We start from the raw sequence: 13,759 nt of genomic DNA, 5'->3' as shown, positions 1-13,759 counted from the left end.
CGACGAGCGACGTGGGACCGGCTACCTGGAAAAAGTGGCTAGTAACTTAAAGCGCAGCTTCTGAGGTACCCTCGAAGTTGTGCACCAGGGATTGAGAAGCCCCAACCCCAAGCACCATCTGCACCGAAGATCAGCCCCCCACACTCCACGAGTCCTGCGTGGGGCCCTTCAGCATTTTCCTGCTTGCCGCGTCTGTCCGGTTGCTTGCCCGCTGGCTAGTGGCCTCTGTGACGACGCACCCTGAAATCTTCTGCGCTGGTTTGGCTCCTCCAGACTGGCTCCCGCTTCTCTGCAAAGAAGAAGCACCCCAGACCTTCCTGGTCTGCACCAGAAGCAAGTCCTCCGTTCTTCGTGGGTTCCGCTTGCCAAGGCTTGGTGAGTCCTAGTCCAACTTCGACGCCGCCGACAGCAAGAGCCTTCGTGGGACAGCTCGCCTCCTGGTCCTGGTCGTCCTCGACGCTTCCTGGTCCTCCTGGCTGCAGCGACAAGCTTCACCTTCACCTGCAATCTTCACGACATCGCCTGGTTCCTTCCTGGTTCCACGTGATCACTGGCTAGTGACCTTGACTCTGTCCCTTCTGCTTGCAGGTTTCTTCTCTTCTTGATCCCAGCCTTGGGATCCACCGGACACTCTCCCCTGACTGCCTGTCAGCATCTTTCTTCAGGCATCCATAGGAGTCGACGACGAAAACGACGCATCTTCACCCCTATGCACCCGCAGCCTGTGGGCTAGGTAACTTGGGTACTCCGGTGCTCATCAGGATAGTGACTATCCTAGTGTCTAGTTTTCAAGTCTCAACTTCCTAGCTACTCCGGAAGTGTCCTAAATCTACCGTTTTCTAAACTGTACTATTGCTATTGACTTTTACGCATTACGCGTGAGTGTTTCCACTCTGCACACGAATCCCGTGGGCCTCCCACTTCCTAACTAACGCTAGTGTAGTGTAGCCCCAGCGATTCCCTAGGCCTAGGCCTATTCTATTTCCGTAACAGTGGTTCTTATACCACTTACTTAGTATATGGTTTGCGTGGCCCCTAGGGCCTAACTGTATTACTTACCTGTGTGACTTAATGTATGCATAAATAAGACTGTGTTGTACTTACCTCTAATCTCATAAAGAGTGCTGAGGGTTTGCTTAGAATAAATACACTTTATTTCATATATATATCTGTTGTGGTGTCCTTTCATTTGGTATTCAAGGGATTATATATGGTATCACAGCTGGCTTCACATGCCATTCAGAGTTTAGCCTAAGACTGCTCTTGTCCATGCTACCACTAGGATAGCTGGTCTATAAGGTTGACTTTACAACCAATCACCATAAGGGTATTTGGACTGATATAAGGTGTACACTATAACTAGTGACATCATACATCAGGCCAACTTCTCACATTGGTGAGCAGCGGTTGGGATCTGAGCTTGCTGTTGTAATACCATTGTAATCTTGAGATACTAAATTGAAAGATCACACAGATATTGTCTAGGTACATATAACATAGATTATTATACTTAAGTCCTACTGGACTTTGTAGTTGTAGGTTGAAGGGAGTAACACACCCTGACTACAACTACTAGAAAGGTTTAGTAGATACAACTAGTGTAGGTAGGTGCACACACCACACCCTCACTAGATCATGTCTCTGAGAGTAGATCAAGTAGATGCTCTCTCAGGAGGATCAGGTCTGCAAAAGATCCCCTCTAGATATGATACCTTAACATTCCAGGAGATGAGACACTTGTGTACCTCCAGAGGAATAAAACAGGGTGCAAACCCTACCCTCCTTCAGTTAAGACAACTCCTAGAGGAGTATGATGCTCAGAGGGCATCTCAGGCAGGTGCCCTAGGCACAGAGGAGGGTCTACCCACCACAGAGGAGTCAGATGGGGCTTCAGATGGGGAGGTAGACAGCCAGAGCCAAGTAAGGAGACTTAGCCAGGCTAACTTAAGTTTACATGGGAGTTTGCATGGGGTCCCCCCATACAGACCCACAAGTAGGCATTCACAGAGAAGCAGGAGGGACAGATCCCCTTCAAGGGAATCCATCCACTCCCATGTCTCTAGCATCTCTAATGCTTCCTCTCACAGGGGAATGACTTCACCTGAGAGAAAGGAGCATGCAGCCAGGATGAGGGAGGCTAATCTGAGGATTCAGAGGGAAGAACTTGCCCTTGCCAAAGAGAAGCTTGCTCTGGCTAGAGAGCAAAAGTTAAGTGGGTTAGAACCCACTGGTCGCAGCAACATTCCTAGAGATAGAGACAGGCACTATGATAATAGAAACCTGAGCAAGATTGTCCCTCCCTACAAGTGTGGGGATGACATCCACAAATGGATAACTGCTTTGGAGAGAGCTTGCAAAGTACAGCAGGTACCCCAAAGTCAGTGGGCAGCTATCTTGTGGCTCTCCTTCTCTGAGAAAGGAAGAGACAAGCTCCTCACAGTTAGTGATGAGGATGCAGATAATTACACTGTCCTGAAGAGTGCTCTGATTGATGGGTTTGGCCTAACCACTGAACAATACAGGTTGTTGTTCAGGGATACCCAGAAGACACAGACTCAGGACTGGACTGACTTTGTAGATTGTGCCACTAAGGCTCTGGAAGGCTGGCTAATGGGAAGTAAGGTTAAGGACTATACAGGATTGTATAATTTGATCATGAGAGAGCGAATACTTAACAACTGTCAAAACCAGCTATTGCATCAACACCTGATTGATTCTGATCTGACTTCTCCCCAAGAATTGGGAAAGAAGGCAGATAGATGGGTCAGGACTAGAGTTAAGCAGAAAAACCAGAACCAGGGCGGTGATCAGAAAAAGGCAGACCAGAAGGGTAATGAGCAGAAACAAAAAGACCAGAAGTCTTCACCAGGCCCCCAAAAGGCTCAGGGGGAGGGTGGTTCCAAAAAGGATAAGAAGAAAGATGGCCAAAAGAAACCATGGTGCAACTATTGTAAGTCCAACTCACATTGGTTTAGTGAGTGCACCAAAAAGGATAAGCCCCCAGCCACCATTGCCCCTAAGGCAACTGTACCCCCTAGTTCAGCTGTAAGTGGTGGTTCCCAGCAAAAGGGTGTAGTAGGGTTAACCCTGGGAACTGAGGAGGATTCTGGCCTAGTCAGAGTACCTACTCAGGCTGTCCTGATCTGTGATGGGGACTTAGCTTTGTCCTCTACTGTAGGCCCCAGTAACCTGGGCAAGTACAGACAGACACCTTTTATCAACCAAAGAATGGCTCAGGCCTACAGGGACACTGGAGCTAGTGTCACAATGGTGACACCTGCTTTTGTGGACCCTGGACAGATCATACTAGGTGAGAATTACCTAGTGACCAACGCTAGCAATGCCACTACCTCCCATAGTGTGGCTATTATTAACTTCTCCTGGGGAGGGGTAACTGGCCTCAAGAAAGTTGTTGTTAGTTCAGACCTTCCTGTAGAGTGTTTACTGGGCAATGATCTTGAAACTTCAGTTTGGTCTGAAGTGGAGTATAGGACCCATGCAGAAATGCTGGGGATAGATGCACATGTCCTTGCTGTGACCAGGTCACAGGCCAAAAAGTGCAACACTGAACAAGTGCTGGATCCTGAAACTATGGACCAGTCACAATCCAAGAGAAAGAGCAGTAGGGTTAAGGCTGTGCCTTCCCCCCTGCCTCAGGTGGTAGATCAGCCCTCCCAGGAGGATGATTCTGAGAGCCCTGAAGGAACTGTCCTAGAAGAACTTGAACCTGATCAGGTTGAGTTTCTTGGGACAGGGGGACCTTCCAGGGTAGATCTGAGGCAGGCTCAATTAGACTGCCCCTCTCTTGAACCCCTCAGACAGCTGGCTGCTGCTGAGGCTGCAGGGAATGCTCAAGGTACCCATAGAGTGTATTGGGATGAAGGGCTACTGTACTCAGAGGCTAGAGACCCCAAGCCTGGTGCATCCAGGAGGTTGGTCATACCACTGAAGTTCAGAGGCTTCCTTCTAACCTTGGCCCATGATATTCCCCTTGCAGGACATTTAGGCCAGAACAAGACTTGGGACAGGCTTGTCCCTCACTTTCACTGGCCCCATATGTAAGAAGATACCAAGGAGTTTTGTCGCTCCTGTGTCACCTGCCAAGCCAGTGGCAAATCAGGTGGCACCACAAAGGCACCCCTCATACCACTACCTGTGGTGGGGGTCCCCTTTGAAAGAGTGGGCATAGATATTGTAAGACCAATGGACCCACAAACAGCATCTGGGCACAGATTCATACTGGTGATAGTGGACCATGCCACCAGGTACCCAGAAGCAATTCCCCTGAGGACCACAACAGCTCCTGTTGTGGCAAGGGCCCTGCTTGGAGTATTCTCCAGAGTGGGCTTTCCAAAGGAGGTCATTTCTGACAGAGGTGCCAACTTTATGTCAGGATACTTGACTGCAATGTGGAAGGAGTGTGGTGTTAACTATAAGTTCACCACACCCTATCACCCACAGTGCAATGGGCTTGTTGAGAGATTCAACAAGACCCTAAAGGGAATGATAAAAGGATTACCAGATAAGCTTAGGCGAAGATGGGACATCCTTTTACCCTGCCTTCTGTTTGCTTACAGAGAGGTCCCACAAAAGGGGGTTGGCTACAGCCCTTTTGAGCTTTTGTTTGGGCATCCTGTAAGAGGACCCCTGTGTTTGGTGAAGGAAGGATGGGAGAGACCTCTCAGACAACCCAAACTAGACATAGTGGATTATGTACTTGGTCTCCGCTCCAGGATGGCAGAGTATATGAAGAAGGCTTCTAAAATCCTTGAGGCAAGCCAAGAACTCCAAAAAGCTTGGCATGACCAAAAGGCTGTACTGACTGTTTACCAGCCAGGACAGAAAGTGTGGGTGTTGGAGCCAGTGGCCCCAGCAGCACTCCAAGACAAATGGTCTGGACCCCACACTATTGTTGAGAAAAAGGGAGAAGTCACCTACTTGGTGGACCTTGGGACTCCCAGAAGCCCCCACAGGGTGCTTCATGTCAACAGATTGAAGGCATATGTTGACAGGGCAGACATGGGGCTACTCATGGCTACAGATGAGGGGCAGGAGGAAGAGAGTGACCCTCTCCCAGACCTGTTGACTCAGAACCCTGATGATGGCTCAGTTGATGGTGTGGTCTTTTCTGACAGCCTCACTGTCCATCAGCAACAGGACTGCAGACAGGTTCTGCAATCCTACAGACATATGTTCTCTCTGACCCCAAGTCAGACAAACTGGTGCACCCATGAGGTGGACACTGGTGACAGTCTGCCTGTGAAGAGTAAAATCTACAGGCAACCTGACCATGTCAGGGACTGCATAAAAGTTGAGGTACAAAAGATGTTGGAGCTGGGAGTCATTGAACCTTCAGAGAGCCCTTGGGCTAGTCCTGTAGTCCTTGTGCCAAAACCTCACACCCAAGATGGTAAGAGAGAGATGAGGTTTTGCGTGGATTACAGAGGTCTCAATGCTGTCACTAGGACAGATGCCCACCCAATACCTAGGGCAGATGAGCTCATTGACAGACTGGCAGCTGCTAAGTTTTTGAGCACATTTGACCTAACAGCAGGCTACTGGCAAATCAGACTAGCTGAGAGTGCAAAGGCCAAAACTGCTTTCTCGACCCCAGGAGGACATTATCAATTTGTGGTAATGCCCTTTGGTTTGAAGAATGCACCTGCCACTTTCCAAAGGCTGGTGAATCAAGTCCTTACTGGGTTGGATGATTATTGTGCAGCTTATCTTGATGATATTGCTGTCTTTAGCTCCACCTGGGAGGATCACCTGGTCCACCTGAGGAATGTTTTAGAGGCCCTGCAAAAGGCAGGCCTCACTATCAAGGCCACTAAGTGCCAGATAGGGCAGAGCAAGGTTGTATACCTGGGCCACCTAGTTGGTGGGGGTCAGGTTCAACCACTGGAGAGCAAGATCCAGACCATAAAGGACTGGGCTCCTCCAACTACCCAGACTCAGGTCAGAGCTTTCTTGGGCCTGACTGGGTACTACAGAAAGTTTGTTAAGAACTATGGGTCCATAGTGACACCACTTAATGACTTGACCTCCAAGAAGATGCCAAAGAAAGTTCAGTGGACAGTAAGCTGTCAAAAAGCATTTGATGACCTGAAGCAGGCCATGTGCAGTGCACCTATTCTGAAAAGTCCAGACTACTCCAAAGAGTTCATTGTCCAGACAGATGCTTCTGAATTAGGTGTGGGAGCTGTTCTTTCACAACTGAATGTAGATGGTCAAGACCAGCCCATTGCTTTTATAAGTAGAAGGCTGACCCCTAGAGAGAAACGTTGGTCAGCTATTGAGAGGGAGGCCTTTGCTGTGGTTTGGGCCCTGAAGAAGCTGAGGCCATACTTGTTTGGCACTCACTTCAAGATTCAGACAGACCATAAGCCCCTCTTGTGGCTAAATCAGATGAAGGGTGAAAATCCCAAACTTCTTAGGTGGTCCATTTCCCTACAGGGGATGGACTTCACAGTGGAACATAGACCTGGGACTGACCATGCCAATGCAGATGGACTCTCCAGATATTTCCACTTAGAACATGAAGACTCAACTGGTCAAGGTTAGTTTAATGTCCCTAAGTTTGGGGGGGGGGGGTTGTGTAGGAGAGTAGGGTCTGCTTTCTATGTTCACCCCCACTTTTTGCTTTTGCTTTACTGGTTTTCGACTTAGATGTGGCTGTGGGCCTGCTAATCAGACCCACAGCCCTGCTGTTCTCTCTCTAAACTAATACTATGTACTTTAGGTGCATAACCCATTTGGATAGGATCACCTTATTGGCCCCTGTACAGTGTACCCTAGGTACCCAGGGCATAGGTGTACCCTAGGCCTACCAGGGGCTGCAGCATGTATTATGCCACCCCTGGCCTGGCCTTCCATTTTGACACAACTGGCTGATCACTCAGCTGGGGCAAGGTCGTGTAATCACCCCTTGCTTAGGTGTAGTATTCCTATACCTAACTTACATATAGACACATGTGTACCTATCAGTCACTCCTATGGCAGGCCTTGACAATCCTGGAGGCAGAGTGCTTGGTAACATGTGAGATGGTGCTCTAGCATGAGCTGAGCCTGTCTGCAGCTTTCGGAACCTTGTCCTTATAGCTGTTCTATGATATAGCCTACCATATACTCTTAAAGTGCCTTATAATCTTAGACGGTTATGGTAACTATGGTTTGGCTTTATCAAAACATGTCGTGTAAGGTGTCTAACACTAGGGAATAATACCCCCATGCCATTTCTGGACATGAGAATATTATTCCCCCCTTCTAGAGGGAAAGACATGTTAAAATCATACTTCAACTGTTAGCCTCTGACCAAAGCCTCAGCATCACAAAATGGATGCTGCTGCCACGACACAAGTCTGACCTCCTGCAGCTGGGAGTGATCCCAGCCAGGGAGGCCTGGACAATAGGTTTCCTGCTTGGGGAGGTGCTAGCACCTCCCCAGACAGCCTTTAGTGTATTGGGGCAGGGTGGGCTGAAAGGAATGAGACATGCCTGGGGCACACAAGGTGTTCCTTGCATAGTCCAGTTCAAACCGGCGCTGGGGCACTCCAGCCCCAGCTCTGGCGCGAAACTGGACAAAGGGAAGTGGGTGTAACCACCCCCTCCCAGGTCCCACCCATAAGGCGTGACCTAGCAGGTATCCCAGCCCCCCAGATTAGTATAAGAGTGGGAGTTGGGCCTCAAGACTTTAGATTATCCTGAACCTGCAAAACTGAACAGAAACTCTGGACCTTCGACATTCGACGAAAGAAGAAGACTGAAGAATCTCCCTTGTAGCCAAGGAGTGGCTACCCTGTGCAAACAGGCACCATCAACAGACTACCCTTTGCTTTGCGACCGTTCTACGAGGAACTGACTGCAGAGCCCGACCAGAGCCTTGACTTCCAGACTTCTCCGACCCTCATCCACATCTGCAGCAGAGCTGAGATCCGTGGAGGCGACGAGCGACGTGGGACCGGCTACCTGGAAAAAGTGGCTAGTAACTTAAAGCGCAGCTTCTGAGGTACCCTCGAAGTTGTGCACCGGGGATTGAGAAGCCCCAACCCCAAGCACCATCTGCACCGAAGATCAGCCCCCCACACTCCACGAGTCCTGCGTGGGGCCCTTCAGCATTTTCCTGCTTGCCGCGTCTGTCCGGTTGCTTGCCCGCTGGCTAGTGGCCTCTGTGACGACGCACCCTGAAATCTTCTGCGCTGGTTTGGCTCCTCCAGACTGGCTCCCGCTTCTCTGCAAAGAAGAAGCACCCCAGACCTTCCTGGTCTGCACCAGAAGCAAGTCCTCCGTTCTTCGTGGGTTCCGCTTGCCAAGGCTTGGTGAGTCCTAGTCCAACTTCGACGCCGCCGACAGCAAGAGCCTTCGTGGGACAGCTCGCCTCCTGGTCCTGGTCGTCCTCGACGCTTCCTGGTCCTCCTGGCTGCAGCGACAAGCTTCACCTTCACCTGCAATCTTCACGACATCGCCTGGTTCCTTCCTGGTTCCACGTGGTCACTGGCTAGTGACCTTGACTCTGTCCCTTCTGCTTGCAGGTTTCTTCTCTTCTTGATCCCAGCCTTGGGATCCACCGGACACTCTCCCCTGACTGCCTGTCAGCATCTTTCTTCAGGCATCCATAGGAGTCGACGACGAAAACGACGCATCTTCACCCCTATGCACCCGCAGCCTGTGGGCTAGGTAACTTGGGTACTCCGGTGCTCATCAGGATAGTGACTATCCTAGTGTCTAGTTTTCAAGTCTCAACTTCCTAGCTACTCCGGAAGTGTCCTAAATCTACCGTTTTCTAAACTGTACTTTTGCTATTGACTTTTACGCATTACGCGTGAGTGTTTCCACTCTGCACACGAATCCCGTGGGCCTCCCACTTCCTAACTAATGCTAGTGTAGTGTAGCCCCAGCGATTCCCTAGGCCTAGGCCTATTCTATTTCCGTAACAGTGGTTCTTATACCACTTACTTAGTATATGGTTTGCGTGGCCCCTAGGGCCTAACTGTATTACTTACCTGTGTGACTTAATGTATGCATAAATAAGACTGTGTTGTACTTACCTCTAATCTCATAAAGAGTGCTGAGGGTTTGCTTAGAATAAATACACTTTATTTTATATATATATCTGTTGTGGTGTCCTTTCATTTGGTATTCAAGGGATTATATATGGTATCACAGCTGGCTTCACATGCCATTCAGAGTTTAGCCTAAGACTGCTCTTGTCCATGCTACCACTAGGATAGCTGGTCTATAAGGTTGACTTTACAACCAATCACCATAAGGGTATTTGGACTGATATAAGGTGTACACTATAACTAGTGACATCATACATCAGGCCAACTTCTCACAAGTGTGCCCTTGTGTAAAATAACTGGTGCTCATGGAAAGTGATTCAATACCTTCAGGACGAGATCTTTCAATCGGACGAGTATTATTAAACAAGACGTTGCTTGTTTGAAGCAGACCTTCCTTCTGAGGGTGGCAGCCGAGAGGGAAGCCTCACCCGTGGGACAAACATCATACTGGAAATTCGTCATGGTAAAAACTGTACCCGGGATAGAGCCATATGTCCTCTTCGAAATGTCAAATCAGTAGCATCGTTTGATGACATATTTCAGGTTGGGATGCTTTACCAGCTTTTTTATCCTGAGGGAACTTGGTACAGGTTTTCTGAATTTCCCATCTTTTCTTGTGATTAGTTTTCTAAATGCTATACTTTGCACATTGTTCTTATATGTCCTTTTAAAAAACTCTTTGACATAAGTTTTTCCTTTTAAACTGCTTTTTTTTACCCTTTGATCTTTATCAGGCTAGGCCTCTCTTTTTATACTTGCAACTTTTAGCAACACATGAAATTTGTATTTATGTGTCAAGGTTTCTTATGGGAAGTGTATAGCTCTGAACATTACGGGTGGTTATAAAGGAGTTGGTTGGCTTATGCTGTCTTTTTATACTAGTCTAATTATGATACTCTTATTAGAGCACATCCACACATATATTTTATGTATAAGTGTATTTATGTACGACTATGATGATTTGGTTTTTCCCTCTTTTTTATGCTGACTTGCATGTTTTTATGTTTTTTTAACTGAATAAACTATTTAAAGTAAAGATTTGCATATGGCTGCATTCAAATTGAGGTGGAGTGATGGTGAAAAGACGGTAGATTGGGATGCAATCCGAGCGATTGCCAGTGGCTGAGAATAATTCAAACTTTCTAAAAGTGCCACTTTCATAATAGTAACTTAAAATCTGACATTACTATTAACGAAGAATTTAAATTACAATTAAAATGAGTGAAAGAAAGTTTTTCTCACTCTGTTCCCAAACTGAAATTATCACTTATTCAGTGTAATAAGATAACCCAGTGTGTAGAAGTGATAGCCTTGCTTCAGCGAAAAACAAGTTTAGGGGTTTTTCAGTGTCAGGACATGTAAAGCATAAGTACAAATGCCCTACGTTTTGAATTCCATGTTTCCTGCTCTTTGAACCTTTGGGGCCTACTTTAGGGGTGATTTATGAGTATTAAACAGGAAGGTTTAGGCCTTAGTTTATTTATTTTAATTTATTTTGGCAGGTACAAAAGACAGTTTAAACTGCACTACAGGCTGCACTGGCTGCATTGGCAGGCATGAGGCTTGTTTTGCAATGCTACTTTAATAGGTTTCACAATGAGTGCTGTAGCCCACTTGCAGTGCCTAATATATAATCCTTGGGTACATACAGTACCATGTACCAGGGACGTATAAGTAAACCAAATGCACCAATCAGAGCAACATATTGTATGAGAAAGAATAGAACTACAGGGAGTGTAAGAATTTGTTGGGAAAAACAATCAGGTTCGACCATCAAGCCACTTTTAGCAGGATGGAAATAATCCAAGCATACCTTTATATTGAGTGTGAGAAAGATCACAGAGATTTTTATATTCTTCTTTTCTTGGTCAAGTGATGTTTGGGTTTGAGTTATGCTTGTCTTTGAGCATTTGTGGTCTCACTCTGTTGATTTAAACTGCAGATAAATTTCAATGCTTGAATGTTTCAATTGCCTCCCTTGACAGAGAGATTGCTTCTCTTCTTTTTCAGTTCCTGTTCAGTGTAGCACCCGAGCAAAAGATCTAAGTGAAGACCAAATAGAGTGAGTAAAATTATTATTCAGTGTGTATTGTTTCTGTGTAACAATTATATTTCCACACTATATTTATTCTTTGCGTTCTTTTAATAAAAGGTGGGACAGCTTCAAACCTTAACATCAATCTCGGGGCTCAGCTAGCATTGCATGGTCAGGCTAAAAGACAACTAGGTTTTATTAGCATGCACTCTTTTTTCTCATTTGGTGTTATAATGGGAAGGTAGAATCAGAAAATACTTGCCACAGTCCAGTTGTTGACCAGCCACTAGGGTACACAATCATAGGTTATAATGAGACAAATGTAAAGACTTAGGATTGATGTATAGTTTAGAAAGAACTGGAAAGCTAACCTTTCCATTTCACAGTCAAAGGGAATGGTTTCTGTGGCAGTGGTTAGAGAAGATATGTTGAGAAGGAAGGAATAGTGAACTAAAAAGGTTCCCGTGTTCAGGAAGGCTTTCTAAACTTTATATGGACACGCAAAGCTTGATAAAAATTAAAATGCTAGTTAAAAGCACATGTATACCATTTAAAGAGGAAAAATATAAGAGAACAAATTCAAAAGTCCTAATGAAATGCCCATACAGAAGTCTAAATGTCGCAAATGTCACATTTCAAAGTAAAAGGCAAACAAAAGTTCAAAATGATCAACAAAATTGAAGTTTAATTGCCCAGTTTAGACATGGTTTCCTTCAGATTGTCCTGGAATGAGGGCAGGAGTTGATGAGCCTCCTCCAAGTCAGAGTCAAGTATGACCGTGACCTTATTCTCAGGTACAAGTCTGTGTCAGGAATGATACATCCCAATGATCTGGACACAATATTTGAGAGGAAGTGGTGGATAAAGATGGGCTGGCTAAGAAAATGGGTAGGGAGGAATGGGCTCAATGTGGGAAGGACATGGTGGTCACTCAGGCATGTATGCAGGTTTGCTTCGGGTGCTGAGCAGCCAACGTAATCGTCAAATATTTAAGTTCTTTGAACTCACTTGCATTGTATTTAACTAGGGCCTGCAGGAAGGCATGCTGCCCAGCACCCGCCCTGTTTATTTTCTCCTTGAACTACTTAGTAGACTCACGTGTATAGGAAAGGAGAGAGGAGACACATGAGGGCTTATGGGTATTCTAAGCAAAACACACTCTCAGACTCTGGTGCTGTAGGCATGTACTGTTGGTGGGAGAAGGCTTGATTGGAGAGGGAGCCTCAGGCCATGATGTTGGTGGGGCCTGGTGGATAGTTGTGGGGATGACCTTGGACCCGAATGTTGGATGTGAGGGTTCTTGAGACCACAAGTTCATCTTTTTGGCAATGAGGAACCCCAACATCAAACTCCTCCTGCCACATGGTGTCGTGGTGTCAGGGTTTACCACTCCATCTGCAGTACCTGTGGTCTTCACTGGGAGTCTTTTTGAGTGTGACCTTGTCTTTTTTTCAGGTAGGCACAGTCTCTCCCCAACAGTATAGTCACCTCCTTCAACATTCTCACTGGCGGTGGTATCCTCTGCCTGCTTCACAGCAGAGGTCCTTTTTCTCCTCCACCTTGGGACCTGCTACTCGCTGGCTTGGTCCTGACTGCCTTCTGCAAAAGAATAGGTAGAGACTGGAAGACTCACAAGTGCATTTGTTCACTATTTCTCATTAAATACTGTGAGAAAGTCTCACAATGGCATTGTTACACCCTCCTATCTAATGTAACAATGAATTACTCACATTTCTCATTATCCAGCAGGTGCTTATGGACACCACATTAAAACAGACGTAAGACCAATATAGAAGAAAGACATACATCACAAAAGAATAACTGGGTGGATAAATGGTTGTTATAAAATAGGGTGCTAAAGCGTTGTCACCTTGTAGGAGAGAGCTTTATAAGATGGCAAATCAGTCAAACTTTCAGTACATTGGCAAATCAAAAATGTGTAGGTAACACAAAAAAGCAAAAGTGAAATGGCAACCAATTCAAGAGTGCAAGCAGAAGACACCTTATGTTTTCAATACTCTCTCCAAAGAAAAGAGGCTCTTTATGACAACAAGAAAAAACTATCTACCAGTGAAGACCATGCTCAGAAGTTGTACCATTGCAAACGGATGAAAAATGTACCTGTACATTGGAACCATAGGAAACGCTTGAACAGTTCTTTCTAATAAGTTCAAGATATGGCACAATCAGGCACATGCATCAAGGTAGGATTTTGCGAGTCCTTAATTGCGATAGTTAAGGAATCGCAATTAAGGACTCGCAAAAGCCTATGCATGTAGGAATCGCTGTAAAAATAGCGATTCCTACACATTTCTTATTTGCGACTCGCAAATTGCGAGTCGCAAACTAAGGAATGGCTTCCCATTAATTCCTATGGGCCTACAGGCATGCGCAATTTGCGAGTACCAATGTTATGTTATGTTAGCAGGTATTTATTAAGCGCACGGCTACTCCCGGAGTGTCCCGGCGCTCAGACCAAAAGACCCGCAACACTTTGCCAACGTACTCCAGTTTAAGGCTGCTGTTGGAATAACCAAGTTTTTAATTTCCTTCTGGAGGAGATCCTGGGATTTCCTCAATGCGAGTGGCAGGCCATTCCAGAGGCGAGAGGATATCACTTGGAAAGATCTGCCACCCCTCCGAGAGATCTGGATACGTGGGT

General features: G+C 46.4%; 1 protein-coding gene across 4 annotated transcripts in view; it reads left to right on the top strand.

The window, feature by feature from the left end:
• The window catches only part of LOC146833840 (vitrin-like), a 197,398-nt gene that overhangs the window by 147,486 nt on the left and 36,153 nt on the right, over window positions 1-13,759 (top strand). For all 4 annotated transcript variants that reach the window (XM_085601741.1, XM_085601739.1, XM_085601740.1 and 1 more), the window contains one exon: window positions 11,073-11,124. In XM_085601741.1, coding sequence (XP_085457867.1) covers window positions 11,073-11,124 — 52 coding nt within the window. The remainder of the gene's footprint in view (window positions 1-11,072; window positions 11,125-13,759) is intronic.

The sequence above is a fragment of the Triturus cristatus genome, chromosome 4_2 (genome assembly GCF_964204655.1).
Source record: "Triturus cristatus chromosome 4_2, aTriCri1.1, whole genome shotgun sequence".
Lineage (NCBI taxonomy): Eukaryota > Metazoa > Chordata > Amphibia > Caudata > Salamandridae > Triturus > Triturus cristatus.
This window is presented reverse-complemented; position numbering and strand designations above follow the sequence as displayed.